Below are 22656 nucleotides of genomic sequence, written 5' to 3'. Positions count from 1 at the left end.
CAACTGTTTTTACACTATTGGACACCCAGAGGGACATATCGAGTAGAGCACAGGACATCAGTGCTAAAAGTGGCAGCTTGAAGAGGTTCGACTCCTGTTCCAAAGAGCTCGACAGCGATAACTGAGCAAAACCAAGATGAATGTCAACCAAAACAACAACATGGACAATGAAATCGATCCATTTATGGCTTAAGTGTGACTTGAACACACTTCACCCCCTTTTCCTGACAGCACCGCACAAGCAGGTGCTCTATAGCTGAGGAATGTCCAGATGAGTTGAAAAGGTCATCCCACGATGCCAGCCTACCCTTAAGTATGCCAACTATCTCAGTCTTACGGGGGTCACGGACGCAGGGAGACATCCTGCACCTCTCCAACCCATTTTGGGATGGATCTGGAGAGAACCTGCTCTCAGGCTGTTGACATGCATTTCAACCCATTCACATAATCCAAGCTAGGATTCCAACAGGCACCTTCTGCCCTGCTTTTGATCCACCAGCTCGCAGAGTACAGCCTTCAAACTTATCAAAAACAAGGCATGGAAAGAACAAAGAGTGTGTGAGGGAGAAAAACAGCTTCTCTTTTCGGCGGAAGCTCCTACAGTTATCTCGTGGCACTCATCCACGGGGGCAACTGTTAATGTATTATTATCAGAGCAGCGTGGAGAGCTGACAGAATGTTTTTCTCTGCCAGACAGGGGTTTGGTAGCTCCACCCCTCTCAGCCCAGCGGAGGAGAGCGGCGCTGATGAGAAGTTGACCTTATTCAATCAGAATTTTCTCCTCCGCTTTCGCTCTTTTTGGATGTCTGTCTTCCTTTTTTTGAGCATCTGAGCGCTGCCAAGCTCAGCGGGGAAAAGAGCGTTGTGATGGTGTAGGCTGCCTGTGGATGCGCTTCAAACGCAGGGAACACTTCCAATAATGTATGCACATCATGCCCTGGTACACACACACACACACACACCCACACAGACACAGTAACACACTCGCAAGAGCTAACAAAAGCACATTCCTGCGGTATCTGTGCAAGTGAAAGACAAAAGGCTGTAATGCCATGTCTCACACAATTGGCACTACAGCCCGTAGGCTATAAATCCTGGCCTGGGCTCATTCAGAGCCTCGCAGGCGACGATCAGGGACAAACTTTCAATACTTCACTGCTTGTCCCATGATCACAGCAGTCATTCTATAGGTGGTACTGACATGGCTGAGCCCATGAATGTGTCAGGGAACACATAAGTCACAGCACTGCTTTACTGCAAGGCATGACACACACACACACACACACACACACAGGACCACCACATCATGGTCACGAGTATTTACAACTTGAAATGGTCCCTAAGTAGTGTAATGACATAGTCTTTACTTACTGGGACTGATGTAATGCAGTAATCTGTGCACATGCATGCATACCACATACACACGTGCACACAGACTACACATCTATATAAACACACACATATCACACACACACACACACACACACACAGACGTATCCTCCTGAAGGACATCGATAAATCTGAGAATCTCTGCTCTCATGTAATAAACTGGTTGAAATAGCCACATAAAAGACATAAAGAGTCGTGTTCCAGGTAAGAAATGACAGGTGTGCAACAAAACGCGAACAATGAGAAATCTAGTATGAGGAGGAGAAAGACAAGAAGAGTCAGAGAGGCTGAAGATACGATGAGAGGAGAGCGAGGAGACCGGCAGACACAGCAACACTAACCTGTTTCACTTCAGCAGGCATGGTCCAAAATCCCCCCCTTTCGATCGCGACAAAATAAAAACCTCCCGGTGAAACGTGTGACAACTATTTCCTCCTCTCGGAAAAGTTCTCCTTTCCCTCCTCTCCTCCTCTCGTCTCCTCACGTTTCCCTGGTCTATTTACGTTGAGTTTTCCCCCTGTGAGCGCAGAGGCAGCAGCTCAGACGCAGGCAGCCATCCTCTACTCAGCTGCGTGCAGCCACACACAGTTAGATAGGGACAGACAGGAAGCGCGGCGGTGTGCCTTTCAAAATAATAGCACGTTCGCAAAAAGACAGCTTTTCGGATTGCACGTCTGCTAGCAACTACGAAACACAAAAGAAGAAAATGCGGAAGTATTTTGTTCATATGTCAATCAGTCGAGATCAGTCAATCAAGGAGTATGATCTAGATATAAAGAGATATAAATATACAGTATCATACTTAAAATGGTTCAATAAGGTATTGAGGTTATTACTTTCAATGTCTTAAGAATGGGTCTCAAATCCAAAACACATGTTCTGCAGGCTAACCTAGTAAAGAAACACAACATCTACCTATTAACAGTTGTTAATAGAGCATTTTATGTAACCACACATATAGTAATTAAATGGTCTCTTTTAGGTTAATGGCATGGTCATAGGCTAGGTTTAGAGCAGGGCTGTCCAGAGTGGGGACCACCATAAGATTCAATTTGGCCTTTGGGGAAAAAAATGTTTTAAAAAAATATAATATGATGGTAAAATATTTGTGTGCTGTTTTATTCTTGTGTTGTAAACATGTAGGCCCCCAAATTATTAATTTAATTTCATTATATGAGAGCAGTGGGCAGAGGGACACTTTGAAGTCACTTAGGATCCTAGTATTATTTTGCTTCTTGACAATACAATTCAATTGGTGTTTGCTTTTGGCCCAAGGCCTAACATTACGTTTCAGTTTTGGCACTCCAAGGGAAAAAGTTTGGGCACCCCTGGATAAGAGATCTTACTCCTTACAAAACATTTTCTCTTCTTGTGTGAGTGTTTTCTGTTGAAAGCTTACTCCTGAATATAAAAAAAATAATAACAGAGTCAGAGTCACAGTCACAATCATTGATAACGTTAGGCGTATAAGCCTAGCTTGCTCACAATGCACCTTTGGGCCATATCGGAGATCTAAAGACACACATACACCTCAAATAAAGTAGAATTTGCAGATCAGTTTTTCAAGAGTAACAATAAATGTCTTCTGCTGTACTTAATTAATGGTATTTCCTTTGAAGAATGGGCTGAGAGGAATTTAGATTCTTGAATTGAAACTCATCATTTCCAGCAGAAAGCTTGTATTTCTTTCATTGGACATTAAATCAGCATGATTGACAATGATGAGCGGTGCCGTTTTTGTGGGGACAGTAACGCTTTTATTTTGGAAGTGAAATCACCCTACTTCCAGTGTAATTCTGGCTAGCTCAGGCTGGTTTGACACAGCTGAAAAAAAGGGATTTCTCCTTTGCAGGGATGCTTTATGTGTGTGCGGACTGGAGAGAGATGAAGGGCACAGGGAGCCGTTGCTTCTGCAGAAGTCCCCCTTCTCTGACGCAAACAGGAATGCAAGAAAAGGAAAGGAGCTGAGCTGAACTGAACTGTGTGCATTCGTGCGCGCACACACTCAGTCAACAAAAAAAGTTAGCCAGAGCGAGAACAAAAAACCTCCAGGGCTGAGAGAAAGGGGGAAAGAGGAGGTGTGTTAATAGAAAGGAGGGTTCCCAGACAGGCAGCAGGAGCTGGAAGAGTAGCAGCTCTCCCTCTCTCCCTCTCCCTCTCCCTCTCTCTCTCTCTCATTGGGTCTATGTCTGGCATCTTACTGGGGTGGGACCAGCTCCCTCTATACACTCAAGCTGCGTCTGTCTGTCAACCCATCGACCCCTCCCCCTTGTTGGCCTAGACGAGGAAAAAGAGGAGATGGAGGGGGGGGACAGGGGCTCACACACAAAACAAAAGTTGCCCCTTTTTGAGGCGAAGGCACCCGGTACTCTGCAAATTTTTACACCCTACACACACACATGCACACACAGCTCCTTTTCTCTGCCTCTTTGTCCCGGTCCTCTCGCTGCACTTGATATAAGGGAGGGGTGGGACGTACGTGAAAGAATTCACATTCAAATATCTATGACTGTGACCGAGGCTGAGAAGGAATGTTAATCTAATAACGTCGATGGAAGCTTAACTAAGGACGACTTTGAGAGATGTCTGGACTTACAGAAGAGAGAAAAAGAATGACTGGACTAAAAAAGAAAAGGGAGAGAAAGGAGAAATCCCAAACGGAGGGGAAATGGCTGAGGTTTTGCATTCCACAAGCCTGGTATTTCATCTCCCCGAATGTTACTGCTCCATTTGCTCTAAATGAAAGACCTGGCCAACCATGCACCATTACATTTAGATCTATTTACTTTCAACAATACCATTACAAATTCAGCCAACCAACGTTGCCTCCAAAAAAAAAAGTCTCGTAACTTCAATTGCGGTGCATTTCTTTCTCTTATGTGATTTGCAATATCACATTCCATTTAAGCCGTTTAAGCGCTGAGTGAGTTTCATAACCCTGTTTAAAAATCCATGAAGTGCTTTGGAATACTCATGGGAGCGGATGAGAGAAGAAGCATTGCTCTTTATTTTCTTCATAAATCCGTACATGTGTGTTTTGCCTGTGTCCATTTTAGAGTTTAAAGTTGTGATTATTGTTTTAAGGATTATTTACCAAATGTATACACCATCTATGTTAAAAGAAACCAAAGCATCGACATTTGAACATCTGGTTATAAAATGTAACATAAAATTCAATCGTACACCAAAGTGTTGGTATTTTAAGACCTGGGAACCATGGTACAAGTTCACAGGATCTTTTATTTCTATGCTTCACATTCATTGTCTGTGTAAGGAGCCGTGCAATACATTCTGGTAGTGAAGCGTCACGTTTCGAAGAGCGTTTCCCACTCCTCATTTGCATAAAGTTGAGGTCTACGCTAACATATGCAAATCAGGTCTTGTTGCCTCTGGAAACTCCTGAAAAACTGTAAAAACTAAACGCTGTTGAGATAAAATGAAGACAGATTCAGCAACTGTATGACTTATTTCTCGCCTAAAACACATTTCAGTGAACTACTTTCATGATATAAGAGAAAGTTTCCAAACAAGCCACCACGATGGTCCAGTTTGGAATCCCAGAGCAGACGGCCCATGAGTGGTGCTCATCCAGTATGCAGCCAGTATGTGTTTGGGTGGTTGACAGAGGGTGTGTTGGTCAAGAATGCAAAGCTGGGAAGCAGCAAGTGCCATCGCATCCAAAAAATGGCCCTGCCATGTAGCATGAGACTCAACAATCAAATAATTTTATCCAGAATGTCCTAGACTACAGCCACAGTAGTGGCTCTTTGATGCTGTACAATGCTTAATGCTAACACCAGCATGCAATGTGTTCATGTATTAACATTTGCAAATTACCACTTAACAGAAAGTGCTGCTGTGGCTGACTTGAATGTCACTGGCTGGTTACAAATCAAAATTTTCACCCGGTGATGATAGTACATGATGGAAGGTGAGGGATCAACAAAGTCATTGGGTTTCATCATCTAGGGATCATTAATGTCTGTACAAAATGTCATGGCAGTCTGACTCCATCATCTATTGTTGAGATATCTCAGTTTGGACCAAAACCATTGATAAATGGACACCAGAACCATGTTGCGCTTTCCATATACAGACATGTAGAACTCACTGATGATTATGTTCATTAATAAGAATGCTGTTCTGGGAAATGTAGGAAATGTCCAAAAGGTTCGAACTGGATTGTGTTCAACCTCGCATTCAGATAATATATAGTGATGATATACTGTATACTGTTTCCAGGAATACCTACTACTGTCTGACAAAAGCTATATTCTCTCGAGTCTAGCCATCCTACGCCTGGGCCTTGTAAAATAAATGTACAAGGTGTATGAATAATCCAAGAGGTGTAATCAAAGCTCCTGAAGTCAGCTTTACTCTGTCAGAATGTACGGTGTGAAACAGATGGTAGAAAGGTTAATGTTCAGCAACAAGGCATGCTTTGACAGCCAGACACCTCCAATGAAGCTGCATCTGTTAAAATCATGTTTTTCGCTTCCATTCGAGATGCCAGATGCACGGAAAAACAGAGAGAAGGAGAGAGGAGCAAAAGCACATACCAAAAGTAGACCGAAGGGAGGTACGACAAGCGGTTTGAAAATATATATGGCGTTTCATTACAAAAAAACAATATTTTTATAATCTTCAGTTTCAAAGGAGGCTTTAATGACATCTAATAATAAACAGTACTTCAAAAGCTTTTCCACTCTGCCAAGAATACATTTCTTGGGAAACACTTTTTCACCTTCAAACTTTAATAAAGGGGTAAGTAAGTTCAACTAAATATGCACTATACACAAAGCAGGTCGGCCAAAAAGTGCATAAAAAGTGTTTTTAAAAATAATAGTGACTTTGCTGCCCTAAGTCCTTAAGGACAATGGCTGCACAGTGTACGGGCCCTGACAAAAAAATAATGTACAGTCTGTGGGGCCATGATCTGCTCGACTACAGGCCGACTGTTGTTTATTTTAACAATGGCATAGCTCAGAAAAAAAGCCCTTATCTAATGACTCTTACCATCATGTTTTATTTTCCCCTTGAAAAATGCCTACTCAGCGATGCACAGGATTACAGTCCAATCTATTGGGGGCTTTTGTCTTGCAAAAAGGCAATTTTCCCTTCATTTAGGGAAATAAAGCTGCTGTTTAAATGACATCACTTCAGATCAAAAGGTTCCATTTTCTGTTTTAATGTGACAATACTGTAATTGCACAGCAATATTTGTTCTACAACTATAACTGGATTAGGCTTCTCCTACTTTTTTATCTTGTCATGCATAATTGGAACACTGAATGAGGCACAAACAACAGCATCTGAATCAGTGTGAGGCTGACTTGCTGCTAGTCATAAACTTTCTTTATTTTAGTTAAACATACCCTCAGGATTTGGAGTGGAGTGTCTCTATTGGTTATTCAAGTGTATGTCTAAAAATTTTAATGTTTAATCAGTTGTTCCATGGCCTAACGCTGACATTTCTGCCAAATTTCATAAGAACTTCCCCTTATCTTGCTGAGATTGTTGACAGATGGGCCGGCTAACTAAAATATTATCTCTTTTAAGAGATATAATTCCATTTTTCGAATGCCTCAGAGTATGGTTCAACATTGGCTTATGATCCACAGTTTCTTGGCAGGTTTTCCAGCCACTGCATCTGACAATCAACTTCTTAGGAACTATGTTAAAACCCACTAAAAATAGGTGATTTTCATTGCCAGGAGACAAGTTTGCTTCTCTTTTTTCTTTTTTTTCTTTGTTGTGTGTCCCGTTTATCATCACAAACGTGCCATCCAGAGGGTGTTAAAACTTCAAAGTTAAGGGTTTTAATCAATAACTTCTGAATTAAATATTGTTTTTTCTGGAGCTGATAATGGACGTAGCTGATGAGTGATGATGCACGGTACCGATCAGGCAGCTGACAAGGCTTGTGTAGTGACAGGGAAGCCACTGACAATGTAACAGTGATTATTTTTTTTATGTTATTATTATGTTTTATTGCAGTCTCTAGTTCAACTGCATTTGTAACTGTAGCTCATCTTAAGATTGCTAAAGCTCAGGTGTGTTTATTTTTCCATTCATGCAACGTAAAAAAAAATGTGTGTTTACTGTATGTGCTTTTATTCAGCACCCAATGATCTTGAGTAAGGCACTTGGAGAAAGACTGTCAAGATTAGTGCTCGTCTTTTCACACATTCCTGTGCTATTACCATCACCCTCCACACAACAAGAATCACTCTCAGACACTCTCCCTGTGAGAGACAGTTCACATACCAAGACCTTTTTCTCTCCACTTCACCCTTTTCAAATGTGCCAACATATAATGAGGGCCCCATGGTCTTTACTGGCTTCATCTTGAGACAAATTACATGATTTTTAAACAAAGTGTGTATGCAACTCTGTGACACAAAACAGCAAAGGTTTGCAAATTCCAGACTGTGATGTTCAGTCTTTTTATAGTCTGTCCAGCAGTGCTGAGTGGGCCTCAGCCTGAGGCAAAGTCAGAACTCATATTCAGTCAGCTCGAGTGCAAAGCCAGTGGATGAATGTGTGATTCTGACTTAATTCCTATAATGTGACGGTGTACCACCTGTAGGTTGCTGTTGCTGCACACACTCAGAATTCACATTCCCTCCAATGCACACAGGAGGAAGAGCGAGTATTTACTGGAACTAGCAAATACCAAGAGGGTTGCTTCTGTTGGCATTAAACAGAACTGAGATTTTAGGCTAATTTAAGGTAAAGTACCCAGCTGAGAGTTACAGATACCCCTTCTGAGATGATTCATCGACTATTTAGTTTATCTTGAGGTTTTTCTTTACCAACTGCATAGTTGATTTTCCTGCTACAACTGTTTTTTAAATGGAGTGAATGCAAGCTTTGCCAGGGTGCAACTCTGGCATCCAGACACTTCTTTACAAATGTCTATTTGTATCTTTTTAATCAGCATTAGATCCCAAGGCCAGTTTGCATGTATTTGCTGAGCAACAATAATGTGACAGACAAAGTTTGGCAGTTTATACTGTGGAGAGCTGAGCTGAAACTCTGATTATCGTTACTTGGAAACAGAAGTGAATATTCACATTGTTACCTTTATTAAAAAACACAGTGGGGTGAAAGTGAAAAGAAACGTTAAGCTCTAACTCCCTTTTGCCATTAAGACATTTGTAGTCTGAAGGAAGTCCAATAAAGTGCAAATTTACTCCTGCAAACCACCCAAAACAAGACTCTGCTGTGCTGCTTCTGTTCCTCATTTGATCACCGTTTACATGCTTGTAAGTCATGTAGTAAAAATGTCACACCAGTGCGTTAAACTCATGAGGATAATTAAAGCAAGGCTTTGAAGAACACCTCCAGCTCTACTACAAAGTTCCAAGACTGTTTTCAATTAAACTTTTTACAGGTGAAAGGGGTCAGCCGTGTTTGGTTATCCTGCTGGACACTGGGAAGGGTGAGGTCACATTCCTCAGGTGGCACTGGGGTCCTGTGAAGGAGAGGGGCTTTATTTTTAACACATGGGATACAATTTAGTCTCTGAACGTAACGGCCGAGCCCAACAGTCTGTTTAGACTGCCATACTCATTTTCAAGTATATGCAACCTTCCATGCTGTCCAGAGACTTTCAGGCAGAGGCAGTGCCCTTCAGAAATATTTAGCCTGTTTGTTCACCTATGAGAGAACACAGAGAGGATGTCTGCTAAAGGAAATGGAAGCAGTTTTCAGATACCCCTGTTAGTGCTTTTAGTGTGCATAATGGTTTAATGGATTGTGATCAAATGACAGGGAGGTGCACCAGGACAGGCATTAAAGTCCACCAGCATTGAGGCTGGTTTGAAGGATGAAGGTTTGAGCCGCCCCAGAGGAATATAAATAGCTCAGGGTACAAAAGGCTTTTCTGCTGCCTCCCCTTCAAACCTCTTTTTCCCCTGTTCGTCTGAACCACAAGAATATGCACAACCCCAACCTTGAGTAAAAATTCCTGTCCTTCCATGTCAGCCTCTGTACCGAGCTGAGACACAGAAAGGACTAACCCCCTACCTTGAGCAGTTAGCAGTGTGATTCATGGGCCATTGCCTCAAACTTGACTCCTAATGTTGAAGTGGGGTGAATAAAAGATAACCTAGAACACAGATGGCACGCTCTGCACTTTTTAGCTTTGGTTTAAGCAATGTAGTGGGGAGACGCAAGTGGCTTTTGAAACATAAATGTTTGATATATTTATTAGATTTGTGAATGGAGTGCATTGCCTTTTCAGCCCTTCAGGCCTTGACATGCCCAAGATTATTGAACAATCCATTCTCCTACCTGAACTCCAGTACTGTCTGTCTCATTTACACCTGCCTCTGGACTCTCAAAAGGGTGAGAGATAGTTAGAAAATGAATTAGGTTTATCTTATCTCCAATCGTTGTGTCTTTCTTATGAAATACTCCATAATTTTACCTCTTCAAGCCACTGATAGTTATTCAGATGAAACAATCAGAGAAGGAAAAATTGGTATTTGACTGAACCACTCACAAATTATAGATGGTCAGCCGGTGACAAGAGTGTAACAAGGAGATATTGCTTCATGTGAAAATGTGAGCAAGAATGTTGCATTGAGTAGAAATGAAACTCAAAGCTACTATCTGTAATTGAATCTCTTTATTTCACAAAATATCAGTTTTTGGAAGTATTTGGGAATTAGTTGGCTGTAAGTTTAACTCATTTAGTCATGCTGCATTAGTAATGAAGATCAAGTCTAGTCAGTGTGGTCTACTGTTTATGTTATTGTTACTGTGTATACAGTATACTGTCTTCTGCAGAGTCAAACAAGGTGACAGGCTTCAATATTTCTTGAGATACTGAAAAAAGTCTGAAAGTTTCAATGAACTAAGATCTGAAGTTTTTCTCTAAGTTTACCCTCAGTGGACACTGAAGATCCTACTCCCTCTTCAAAGAGTAAGTTCTGCTGATTGTAGCGTTACGTGTATGATGTGTGTGTTTTTAGACCGTACTGACTTATTATGACTGTGAGAAGAAGTGGTGTGGTGACGTTTTCTGCAGGCTGCACCAAAAAACTACAATATAAGAGAAAGTGGCATCAGGGGGTACGGGAACAGTGCGGTATACAGAAATAAACAAAGAAGGCACTTTCACGCCAAGGTAATTAGGATGTTTATGGGAGGAGAGAAGGTTTCTGATGGCACAGTTAGAGAAGTAGACAGGGGAAAGTAGAAGAGGGGAGGGGGTAAACTAAGGCTCATTGTTAGGCAGGTGATTTACGAGGGTACAGGGGCTCCCGGGCCCTGCCAGTGGAAGGATAGATCTTCTGTCGCTATAGCACCCTCAGCCCTTTGTGTCCATTGTTCCTAGACAGGATTGTGGGGGCTATGGGGATGAAAGTGGGTGGAGGGCGGCTGGAGCGATTGTTGGTTGAGTGCTGTAGTGCCATCGCAGGGCCTGTACATCTTCACCACAGACAGCAGCACAGATCAAAGGCTGCACTGTTCCCTTCTCTAAAGCTCACAACCCTTTGAAAACTTCCCACAACATTTGCACAAGGGGATGATATGCCTCTGCAATGCTAGCAGCCCTCTGAATATAGCATCTGAATACCAAACACCAACATTTAATGATATCCACAGTGCGAGAAATTATCCCAAGTTTCCCTTTCAATGAAGCCAGTCGATTGTATGCACCCGCGAGATGAGATCTGTGCATGTGCTGCTGGGCAGCGGCCATGGGTAGATAGATTAGGAGTCTGGTGTATATGAAATGAGGTCACCTTCTCCCTCAGCTCCAAACAGACGTGGATGTCTGAGTGCTGTCTGCCTTTCCCCACACATAGAACTGTCACCATGCACCACTTGACCTTTCAGAGCCTTGGCGATAACGCTCCTTCAGGCAAAAATCAATTACCACAGGGCAGCGCAATATCAAATGGAGAAAGTAGGATAGTAACATGTGAGTGGTCACATGTTGTGGCTGTCGATGGATGCAGATTCAAAGACGTCCCGGTCCGTGTCACTGAATCTCTACGGATAATTACATCAGGAAAGCTAATGGAGTGTCTGACAGCATTGTTCTGATGTTTCTCAAAAGGACGGCACAGCGTAAACACTCTCATTCTCTTCCTTGGCGTAAAGTGTTATATTGAAGTGAATGAGGGTCAGAATTAAATTAAGGGTCTCTGAAAGTAGGCCAATTCTGTTTACAAGAACCTCTCCCACATTCATTGTTCCAGTACAATATACAATATACCATTATATCCTATGTTAACATTGTGCAAGGCCAAAATATACCACAATATTCATTCCCATTTAGTTGTATTCACTCCATGCTGAGCGCTTTGACTTGTGTTAATATCAGAGGGGGAATTATTGATGGTTGGGATTTTGTTGTTATTTAGGACCATTTTAAATCCTAGAGAACAATGCAGCATCGTTCATGAGCAAAGACAACAACATGGAATCGCTGAAAAGTTTCAATTCTTGTCTCAAATTTTCTTTATGGTTCATCAAGGCCAAGGGTCAGCAGCTGTAGTGTCTTGTCTTGGCTCAGTATCACCAAGCACAATGTATATCTGAAGATGCTGGTAATGTAGTAATTGGCAAGTATTTAGTCATCAACCAAGTATTGGATGAATTAAAATTTTAAGCAGATAATCGCACTAAATGAAAAGTAATGAATATTCATAGTCAGGAAACCATGAATATCTGACGTAAACATTCTGCCAATTCATCTGGAAGTTATTTTGATATTTCACTGAATTAGTGAAACATTTTACCGGCTTGGATTGCTGGATGACAAGTCAGAGAATCACCAAAATCATTAGGATTCATCCTCTGGGCACCATGAATGTCTATACAAATGGCATCCATGGTAAACCATCCAACAACAGTTGTTGAGGTATTTGAAAAAGAACAAAAATGTTCACCTCATGGTGGTGCTAGATGAGTCATGGCAATCCATCCAATATATACTGAGATTTCATTATTTTTCATTTATTTCAACAAACTAACAAACATTACCATCTCTAGGGCCACGCCTCCAGATCTGGTAAAACCCAGTCCCTATTGTGCAAAATGCTTATGTTAACATGAACATTAGCCAAAAGATCTGCCATCAAACTCAGCATCTAGGAAGGCTACAAATCTCTTTGACTTTAAATTTAAAGGGGGAAAGGACTGCTATATTTCTGCTTAACACTGTCAAACCATCACTGTATGACTTATTTGAGTCATTTGGCTGCTGTCCAGGGCCGTGCCTCACTCAACATCTAGGCCGCACTGGACAGAAGAGCCTGCTGTGTTAAAACTCGCCAAACTGAGGGATGTGGATTGATGAAAAAATAAAAAGTATTGTTGAGCATTTGACAGCTGTGTTTGAAGTGACCAATCATACAGTGGTGTGCTGTAAAATAATCTGCACCAATCTCTGGGAACTGAAGATAATTTTCATGTTTATTTGCTAACCACTGGGTGTGCTCTCTTTAGCTTGCCTGTGTTAAAATGCTGACAATACTGATCTAAATGACGAAGGCAGATAAAAGTGTTTGCTTCCTGCTGGTGTTTGGACCCAATCTGTTCCGAGGTGAGTGCTGTGAAGCAGAGCACTATCTACATCAGTGGCTTATCACTCTCATTAGGCATCTACTTGCATCTGATTTCATTAATCACACTCGGTCCACTTTTCCTTTTCTGACCCTAACTTTAAATAATGGCAGGCCCCACTGAGTTTGGCCCTGAGGTTGAGAATCTGAACCTTGAGTTACTGATCCATGCTCCATTTTAATCCATCATGCAGCCTGGGGACTGTGTGAGTGTGTGGGGGGGAAGCAAGAAGGAGACAGATAGAAAGAGAACAACTTGATGCATTCCTCATCGCTCATACCTCCTCATTATGTGAAGGAGTGAGTCTCCAGGTGCAGCACGCACACACACACACACACGCTGACACAGGACGTAGCACCTTCTGGCTCAAGGCCGAGCACATGTGCTGCCAAGCGTTCAGGTGCTGTTTGCCCTAAAGCAGACACTGATCAACCCCCTCACACCTCTGCATTCAATTTGCTTTGGCATTTATAGGTGTTTTGGATAAAGCAAACGGTCCACTGCCTGGTGATCGAATGACGTTGGATGTAAAACGGGGCAGGGTTTACGTGAGCGGTACCCTGTCACGCCCAATTGGCTCCACAATGTGCAAACAGCCCGGGTGTGGGGCAACCTGTGAGTCTGATCTGTGAGTGATAGCATGAGAAAGCAGGTTAATTCACCGCCTGTCATGTTAAGCACTGCCCAGCAAATCATGGACCAGTTTATGAGGAGGGCATCACACTCTCTTACACACACACACACAAGCAGCAGATTACCCTACTGGTGGTTGAGGGGATGACGAGTGTGCTTCACCCTTCTATACCTTTCCTGTATCCTCTTCATTATCCCCTCATGAGACCAAATTGGCAGCAAGCCCTTTAAAAATGAACACTGACTCCGACTGTTAACAAAATGTGACTGCAGGCAAATACAACTACAGGTAAATGTGGGCAAAACAGTTCATCTCAGCAAGCGTTACTCTATCAATAATACATGAGACTGCCTCCCTCACAGTGATTAAAGGTGATGTATCTAAGTGCTACAGGTGCTGCATTGCCAAATTGTGCTTTCACATTCTAGTTAGTAAAACATGTGTACGGTCTGTCAGAAGTGATCATACCTTAGAGTAAAAACAGGAGAAAGGTCTGAGAATATCCATATATTATATGATATGATGTTATGTAGTTATTATCACAGGAAGTGTTGACTCTAACTTAAACATTTTCCAGTCAGTGTGGCAGCTAGCAGTTTGAAGTATGTAAATCTATGAGCTGTTGTGACTACTGACATTTTTAGGAGATTACAGCTGTCTCATTTGTACATCTTACGTTTCCTGCTCCTGCAGAGTCGGCCAGCATTGACAGGAACGCTGGCCAGGACTCTAATGTCCCCAAGACGCTGGCCAGAGCTGGGCGAAAGGCCACATCCAATCAGCAGCACCACCAGACAATATCAAAGACCAGTGGGCGAAAGGAGATGGGATTGGATGGCAAGCAGTCGCGTAGAAGGAGGAGGCGAAGGAAGACAGAATGAGAGGTTGAATCTCATCAGCTTGCTTTTAAAGATGAGTCACCACAGGGCAGATTATTGCACAACAGTCAGGACAGTGGGTACAGACAAAGGGAGCAAGTGTCCCAAATCACAGAGAAATTGAACACAGAGATTATTGAGTCCCACCAATGATGAAAAGCAATGACCGTGAGCAAACATGATGGTGGAATGAGCTTGCTCAGATGGAAGGAGGGAGCAGGAGAGTGTCTCTTTAGAGAGGTAGGCAGGGAGGCAGACACATGGTATTGCAAGTTGGTGGTTGAAAATGGCTGGGGATGGGTTTGCCAGCATGCTGGCATCATTTACCTGCATCACCACCTGCTGCCATGCTAGCGGTTGGCTGGTAGGGGGGTTGGGAGGCAGGTTGGCGCGCTCTAACTGCAGGGTGACGTTGCGACGCTCCTCTTCAAGGGCTCGGGTCAGCTGCTCAAAACGCGCCTCCTGCTCTTTCACTGAGGCCAGGATGCTGGCGGCTGAGCGAACATCATAGTCCTCCATGTCCGATGTTGGTTGCAGTTGTACAGATCTTCCAAGTTGGGAAGGGAGGGAAGAGAAGGGGGAGGAGGGGGCACCAGGTCATTAAAGACACCCTGAGCCAGCAGGCTGGGTGAGTGGCATTGACACGCTGATGCATGCCTCAAGTTCAAAGTCAAAGACAAGACTCTTATTGGCCAAGATGGGAAATTGATGATTTGGCATACAGCACACGCTTTACATAACCATCATGAAAAAAAGACACCACAACAGATCAAAATGAAATGATTGGGATAGTTACTAGATGACTGGAGAGGTAAGATACAGAGAGTCTATCCGTTACAGTCAAAACTGTTTAGGTTTGACTGTACAAGCTCAAATTCTCCCCACAAAGGGTGACTGCATGGAGAAGTCTCTGACTCTCCAAGCCCAGCATAGCAAATATATTGAGCTGAGAGGATTCTCTGCTGGGTGCCAATTATCTGTTTGCGTTCAGATCTTTGAGCCTTTATTGTAATTAAAACAATCCCGGCACCATGGATACAATGAAATAGATTTTTTGCTGGAACATCAGTGCAGCAAAATGGATATATGATCCACTGATTCCAAGGACAACAAAGGGAATGAAACATAACAGCGCACACTCACATTTCTGGACATCCAAAAGGTGGAAAGGAATGATCTCACCCCTACAAATGAACAATAGCAGCCAGCATGGAGGAATGGCGCTGTCATTGGATATAGTCATGCACAGAGCCATAATGCATTTTGACACACAAGCACTGGTGCAGGCACAAATCCAACACATGCAAGCTTCCCACAGACCAGCCATACGGAAACCAGCGACAAGTATTACACACATTCACTGTCTATCATAAACAATCATGATTTTTAGATAACAGTTGGTAGCCACAGTGCGTATCGCTGTCACACAGACCCTGATATCCATAAATGATGGTGGCGTGATATCAAGGGGGTTGACGGCACAATAACAAATGGGGCTGGAAATATCAATCCACAGCAATACAGACCTAGTGGATAAGCAGGCTGAGAGGTGTTAGAAAACAGACATCCCCCACTCTAACAGAAGCAGAAGGATGAGAGAGCAAGAAGAACGGAGAGCTGGGAGAGAGGGGGAAGAAAAACAAAGGGAAGACAAGAGAGAAAAGGCCAGAAGTTAAAACAGAAATGAAAAGCAACACACAGCACATGGTTCTTCTGACTGGGTTGTATTCATAAACCCAAATCTAATCAAACAGGTGCAAAAAAGTATTTGAAAATGAGCAAAGTATCATCTACACACATTTTAAAATAACAGATGGACGTGAAAGAAGTACTCAGCTCTTGTACTCCAAATACTGTGGCAGTACTACGATGTAGAAATATGCTATTGCAAAAAACTACAAAGGTATTAGCATCAAAATATACTATATACTATAGTATAAATATACTATACTCTATACTCATTATGCAGACTGACACATGTCAGAATAGTGTATATTAAAGGTTATTCCTGAATTATAATTATTGAGGCATTTATGTGTTCATCACTCTAATGTCAAAGCTGGTAAAGGTGCTTTAACTACTTTATATAGTTTATCTTCGAAGTATGGTTGGGTACCGTTCACCGATACCAGTGTAGGTGCTACTCACATACCATTGATTTCATACTAAGGTTTCAGACATACTAAAATACCTCACATACAGTTTAGCATGTTGGTAAGGAGTTACAGGCATAGCCGGTGGCCAGTTATCTCCAACATCTCTCTCTCTCTCTCTCTTTCTCTCTATATTGTTACTTTAAAGATGCATTCTCAGGAAGCAAAATGTGGCACTCATTGATTTAATGTGAATTCTTACTAGTGCTGAAGTAATTTGGTCTGTACCCTTAAAAATACAGAGTTTGGTACCCGACCCACCTGCTAAATCGCTTGGGATCCATAAAGTTTTATCCTAATCTCCATTGTAATTTATTTGTTGACTATATTAAACTAAACCTGCAAAGTAAATACTAACTAAAGCTGTCGAATTAAAGTAAGGAGTAAAAGGTACAATATTTGCCTATAAAGAAGCAGAAAATGGAAATCATCAAGTGAAGGACAAGTATCGAAATTGTACTTAAGTACAGTACAGGAGTATGCTTCACTACCATTGTCATAAATCTTCTTTACTGAAACTACATGTGTATTGAAGGTTGGATTATCAACCTGCCAGCCACTGGAGCGCCCTGGACAAGAAAAATGCCCCAAATTCCTGCATTTTTATTTTATTTTGTAGACACACCAGACAAAACACTGATGTTGGTGGATCCTGCAAAACTCTGAATTACGTTCAATGACAACATTTGTTTAATAATTCATGTACATTTTTATAAATCACTTTCTCCTACAATATTGGTGCATGCCAACTACAGCATGGTCAAGGTTTGGGAAAGATCCTGATAATGATAAATATAATGGTAAATAAACCAGGGTTAAGGTATGGTATGGGCACACTACTTTCTTAACTAGCAACAAAGTTTGGAAATTGAGAGATCGTTTTTGCCATATTGCCCCAAAGTGGGTTGATCCAGGCCATGTCTATTTTACAAAACATTTTACACTCTCTTTCAAGCAAAGCCTTCACAGACACAGCACAAGTAATGTTTTCTCTTCTACAGTATATGGATGTGGCATAACGTCTTGGCCTTGGACTGGACTTTTCATTCAAAAAGCGAAAGAAGTTGCTGTTTGTTAAGCAATCAGCCGGGTCAACTCAGGCCAGTCAGTATAAAAACATTTTAAGGACAAAGTACCTGTGGTGAGATGACTGCATGTGTCCATATTATGAATTGGGGCTTTAAGCAGAAATTCAAGGTGAGTACTTATTTAGGCAGCACGAGGGTAAACAAGAAGGTGCTTTGCAAAAAACAGAAGAAATTAGGCTGAGTCAGGGAAACATTATATTCAAGCATTTAGCCACTGAAACAGACAAAGATTGAGGAGGGGTGGTTTGACTCAGCAAGGGATGATCGATGCAGGTGCAACTACTGAAATCTCAAACAGATCGGATTATAGTAACAGAGTGTCTCTAAGATTCACTGTTCACTACAGGTCCTGGTGAGCGTGAGGCCGTTATTCCCTTTGAAGCACACAATCCCTCTTTGAAGTTTGTTACGCGCTGATCATTTATTTATCTGGAGCGGAGTCTCGTCTGACACTACTCTTCCTTCACTCTTCTTCAGAAGGCAATGCTTGCTGAGGAGCCTGTGCTTTAAAAGTTAAACTCCACATCCATATGAATGAGAGTAAAGGTTCCTATTGATTCTTTACGCTCATATTGGAACACGATCTCACACTCATGTACTCTCATCAGCCTGTTTTTCTCCTTCTCAAATCAGGAATCTCTGAAACACTGTTCCCACTAAAATACTGGCATGAGTTTACAGTCATCAGCCGGTAATGCAGGTTCAAAAATGAAACAGTGCTGGGTAAAAGCTCCTTGCAAAAATAGCATGCTTGCCTATTTTCAAAGCTATCCACTACTTGGGATAACCGACAGCAATAGGGCACCAAAAGCCATGTTGATTGGAAATAGTTGATGAGGGACTCTAATGATTCACACCCCTAGAGGGTTGGGGGGCAACGTAGCCTTTGCTTCCTGAGTCATAAAGGGAATAATATGGCAAGCATGTCAGCTACGCCCCACAGCTTATCATTAAACTACAACTTCTGGGCCTACTTAAAATAGCACAGGGAGGGGCATCTGAAGAATTCCCCTCTGCCACCATGACAGCCCTGGTTCTTTAAAGCTTTGGTTCAACAGATGTTTGCTAATGGCCTGAGTCAGAGGGGATACAAACACAGCCAAGGTCTGCACATTTAACCTCATCCTCAGTTGTGCACGCCCTAGTTAGTCCCAACTTTATGCGGTGGAAACATATCAAAGCACAACTCCAAGGACAAGAGTGTCATTGATGGATGTGACTTGGAAGTTTATGAGTGGAGGGTGTGATCACAAATCAAACGATGAGATAAAAAAAAATGAAAATGTTTAATTAATCAAAGGGAAGCGTGTTGGATTTGACTAAACTTAAGGCGTAAACATCTTTAATTAAAAGGAAAAAACAGGCTCACATTCCATGTGTGGAGTTGATGCAGCGCCTCACTACCAGCTTCACTCGTGCTGCTGCAAGGCTCTTCCTCAAGTATAAATGCTCCTCAGCACAAACCCTCAGCTCTAAAAATAGCACAGTAATAAATATATCCACACACACACGACCACAATTTTTAGTGTGGATCGGGGAGATGAGATTCAGTGTTCGCTCACTTCAAAGGCTTGTTGGAAAATCCAGCCATAAATCTTTGGCACCTTATTCATCAGGTCCTCCCCTAAAACAAATCTTCCAATGACAACACTCTCTGCCATCATACCCCCTACTGTAGCAAACTGCCAGGCATTTAAGTGATGTTATTCTCAAGAGCACCTTTAAATGAGCAAGCAGCTAGAGGTCTGGTTATCTTACTATGTATGACATCCCAACTAAATCACAAAAATAGGGCTGCAAGGGAGAAGAATGTCACCATCTGCCTTGGTGGTTCCCCCATTGCAAAGATGAAATTCTTGCTTTGTGTGTATGGAAACTTTTCTGCCATGAGCAACATGAAAGCACTCTGACCAGAGGAAGCTGGACTAACTGACATTTGATCTTTTGCCTCGCTTGTTCCTTTGGTATCCTCTGGTGAAAAGCATCACAAACTGGCCCAGTTGGACTGACTATTGTGTGCAGTCAACTGACATTATACAACTAAATTTACTGCTGTCATGTCTTACTGCCACTTTGTTACGACCAACATGGAACTATGCCAAGTACAGCTTGACCACAAGGCAACCCAACACTCAATACTCTTCATCTCATTAATTATATCTTCAACAAATACTTCAACATTTTCGGAAATTGGCTAATTTGTTTTCTTGCAAAGAGTTCGATTGAAACCACTCTCATGTATGTATGCTAAAAGCTATTGCCAACAGTTGATAATTTAGCCAAAGCTGGGTCTGTCCTAAGGTAACAAAATTTGCCTACAGGCATCTCTATCTTGTTTGTTTAACAAACACAAAATTGGTGTATAAACAATAATTTATCATTTCATGAGGTTGTATGTATCAGGCGAGGTATAACATGCTTAGAGAGTTTCAGATGTTTTACATTTTAACAGAGCCAGGTTGGTGGTTTGCCCTCAATCCAGTCTCTATGCTAAGCTATGCTAACCTGCTGTTGACTGTAGCTTCATATTTAAAGGACAAACATGAGAGGGGTATGGATCTTTCCGCTGTACTCTGAAAGCAAATTAGTCTCCAAAAATGTAAACTATTTCTTCAACGGTGCCCTAGCACATAGGGATGGCATGCAGCGATGAGGTTTCAGATTGCAACTGAATGCCTCTTGCCTTGCCATCTTCCCCAGCAATCACCTCTAACACATGAAATATGCGAAAGGCCATCTCTTGAGACAGTGTTTGGTTTGTCCATTCTGGGCTACTGTAGAAACATGGTGGACTGGAAAAGTACTTGCTCCTGCTGTAGATAAAAAAAAAATGCTCATTCTAAGATAACTTAATACAAAAAATCCTTTTCAAGTGATTACACACTAATGGAAAAACACAAAAACGATGATTATTATGATTACTATATTCTAAATTTGCAATAGATCCCCCTAAATCCTTCACAGTGGACCTTCAATCTGTCTTCTTCCAAGAGTCCAGCCAGAGACAAAGAAGGACTATCTACTGAGGTGCTGGCCAGAGCAGAAGCCGAGTGTCTTGAGTGGTTTGAGTAGGAGGTCATTAGGGGGATGGGGGAACAGATTGGGAGGTAAGGGATGAGGATAATTGAGTGTGACCATCAGTGCCCGATATTGAGTTAGGGATGCATTCACCTGATTAGGGACTAGTTTGGTGGTGGGGTCCTTCTTCCCCCCTTGCCACCAATTTGCCCCTTTCTAGAGGCTGTAATTGCAGCTCAAATTAATTCCTTGTCTAAACCCATCTGATGCCCATCTGAGGATGCAGCTCTCCGTGGTATGATTAGGGACTTAAAAACACCTGCTCCTCCTCCTGCTGTGTGTGGGTTTGCGTGGATACCTTGGTGGCAGCAGTCTTCAATCTACTTGCATTTGCTTTTGATGATAATATATTTAAATAGTCAGAGGGCGAATTTGCGGTATTAGGGTATATTGCTGTGCCTTAAACTGTCATGCATAGCCACTAATTTCAGGCTCTTAAGAGATTTTTTCTCCTTGGCTAAGCTGTCCAATATGTCAAAGCTCTTATGGAGAGTGACTGACAGGAAAGTGATACATCATTATGACAATCTGCTGTGTTGGGAATTTCTGCTCATGAACAGGGAGATTTTTATGAGGTTTGCAACTATTTAAAAGGACTGCTCATGAACATGAAAGTCAGTTTGTGTGTTGCCATTTTTCAAAATGCTTTTAAGAGCGTAACTGTAGCAAAGCAAACCAAGCTCACTCTCTTTGAAAATAAATCAAACATAATGCACAACGGATGTAGGTGGCAACTTTACCACGGAGTATGGTAAAGCAGGCAACTATGTCATGACTGGTTACCTGGCGAGGATTTTCATTTCCAAAGCAAATCTAATATTTCAAGTGGCACTGCCCTGATATAGTGAGTGACTAGCATTTTAAAAAAGATGCAAAAGAAAACAAAACAGAAATGCACTGTCACCAGGAATGAATCTCCTACCACTTTATAATTCGAGTCATTGTTGGTTTCAGGAACATTAAAGCCAGTGTTAATGCCCAGAGGGGTATTATTGAGTGATGCCAGGATAAGCAAAGCTTAAGAGAGTTGCACGGAGTCCATAGCTGATCACTTTCACAGCTAGAAGAAAAGAAGTGCAGCTGTTGTTTACCATCCATATTTTATTTAGTCCTTTTCATTGAGCCGCCTTGCTATGTGGGGGATTTCAGGCTGGAAAAAAATACTTTTAAATGCAAATACACTTCTTTGTTAGTCTCTTGGAAGAGTCGTAACAGTTCATTAAGATACACATACAATTTATCACAATAGAAAACCTGCTTTAGAATTCTGTATATGGGAGGTGATAAGCTGATTTAAATGCCCTCTCTTCCATTCCAGGTCCTTTATTATAAACAGTCAACAGTAAGAAGGTCAAGGTTCAGAGTCAAGTAGCATCTAGATATTCATGAGGTAATGAAGTTACTTTGAACACACTTAGAGCAATGCACAAAGCTTTGTTAGACATGAACATCTTGTAAAGTCCACTGTCTCCAGCTTCTTTAAGAGAGAAGCGGCACAAATGAGTCTTTCCAGGTTTTCAAAGCAAAGGCATGCAAAAAAGCAAGCCTTTTGAAGCATATAGGACATCCTAATTGCAATTAGGTCTCAAGCTGTATCTCACAACAGCTGACAGACTTCAATTACTCAATTACACAACTAAGTCTGTCTTTAGAAAGTGGGCGAGAACAGATGTCCTCTCCTGTTCAGCCTTAAAATACACTAAAAACTGTGTGGAGAACTAAGACCACTTTTCAACTGACATTTACCTGAGCCAATTCAACGGTGTGAATTATTGAAATCAGAGCACATTTCCCAGAGGAAAAAGCTCCTGAATGTATTGAAATAAAAATCATACAAGGCACCTCGGCGA

The 22656-nt window shown here is 41.9% G+C and overlaps 1 protein-coding gene across 7 annotated transcripts in view; it reads right to left on the bottom strand.

Annotated features, from left to right (window-relative positions):
• arvcfb (ARVCF delta catenin family member b) overlaps positions 1–22656 on the bottom strand; it is a 221669-nt gene that overhangs the window by 111604 nt on the left and 87409 nt on the right. For 4 of the 7 annotated variants that reach the window (XM_084358983.1, XM_084358981.1, XM_084358979.1 and 1 more), the window contains exons 4-5: positions 16014–16104; positions 14815–15034 (exon numbers count right to left, since the gene is read on the bottom strand). The exons of 1 other annotated variant lie outside the window; for it this stretch is intronic. In XM_084358983.1, the coding sequence (XP_084215109.1) occupies positions 14815–15006 (192 nt within the window). In that variant the 5' untranslated portion in view covers positions 15007–15034; positions 16014–16104. Of the gene's footprint in view, positions 1–1730; positions 1951–14814; positions 15035–16013; positions 16105–22656 lie in introns of those variants that run through there. 2 more of the 7 variants (XM_084358980.1, XM_084358984.1) reach the window with 2 other exon arrangements.

The sequence above is a fragment of the Pagrus pagrus genome (assembly GCF_965226575.1).
Source record: "Pagrus pagrus genome assembly, chromosome: 8".
Classification (NCBI taxonomy): Eukaryota; Metazoa; Chordata; class Actinopteri; order Spariformes; family Sparidae; genus Pagrus; species Pagrus pagrus.
This window is presented reverse-complemented; position numbering and strand designations above follow the sequence as displayed.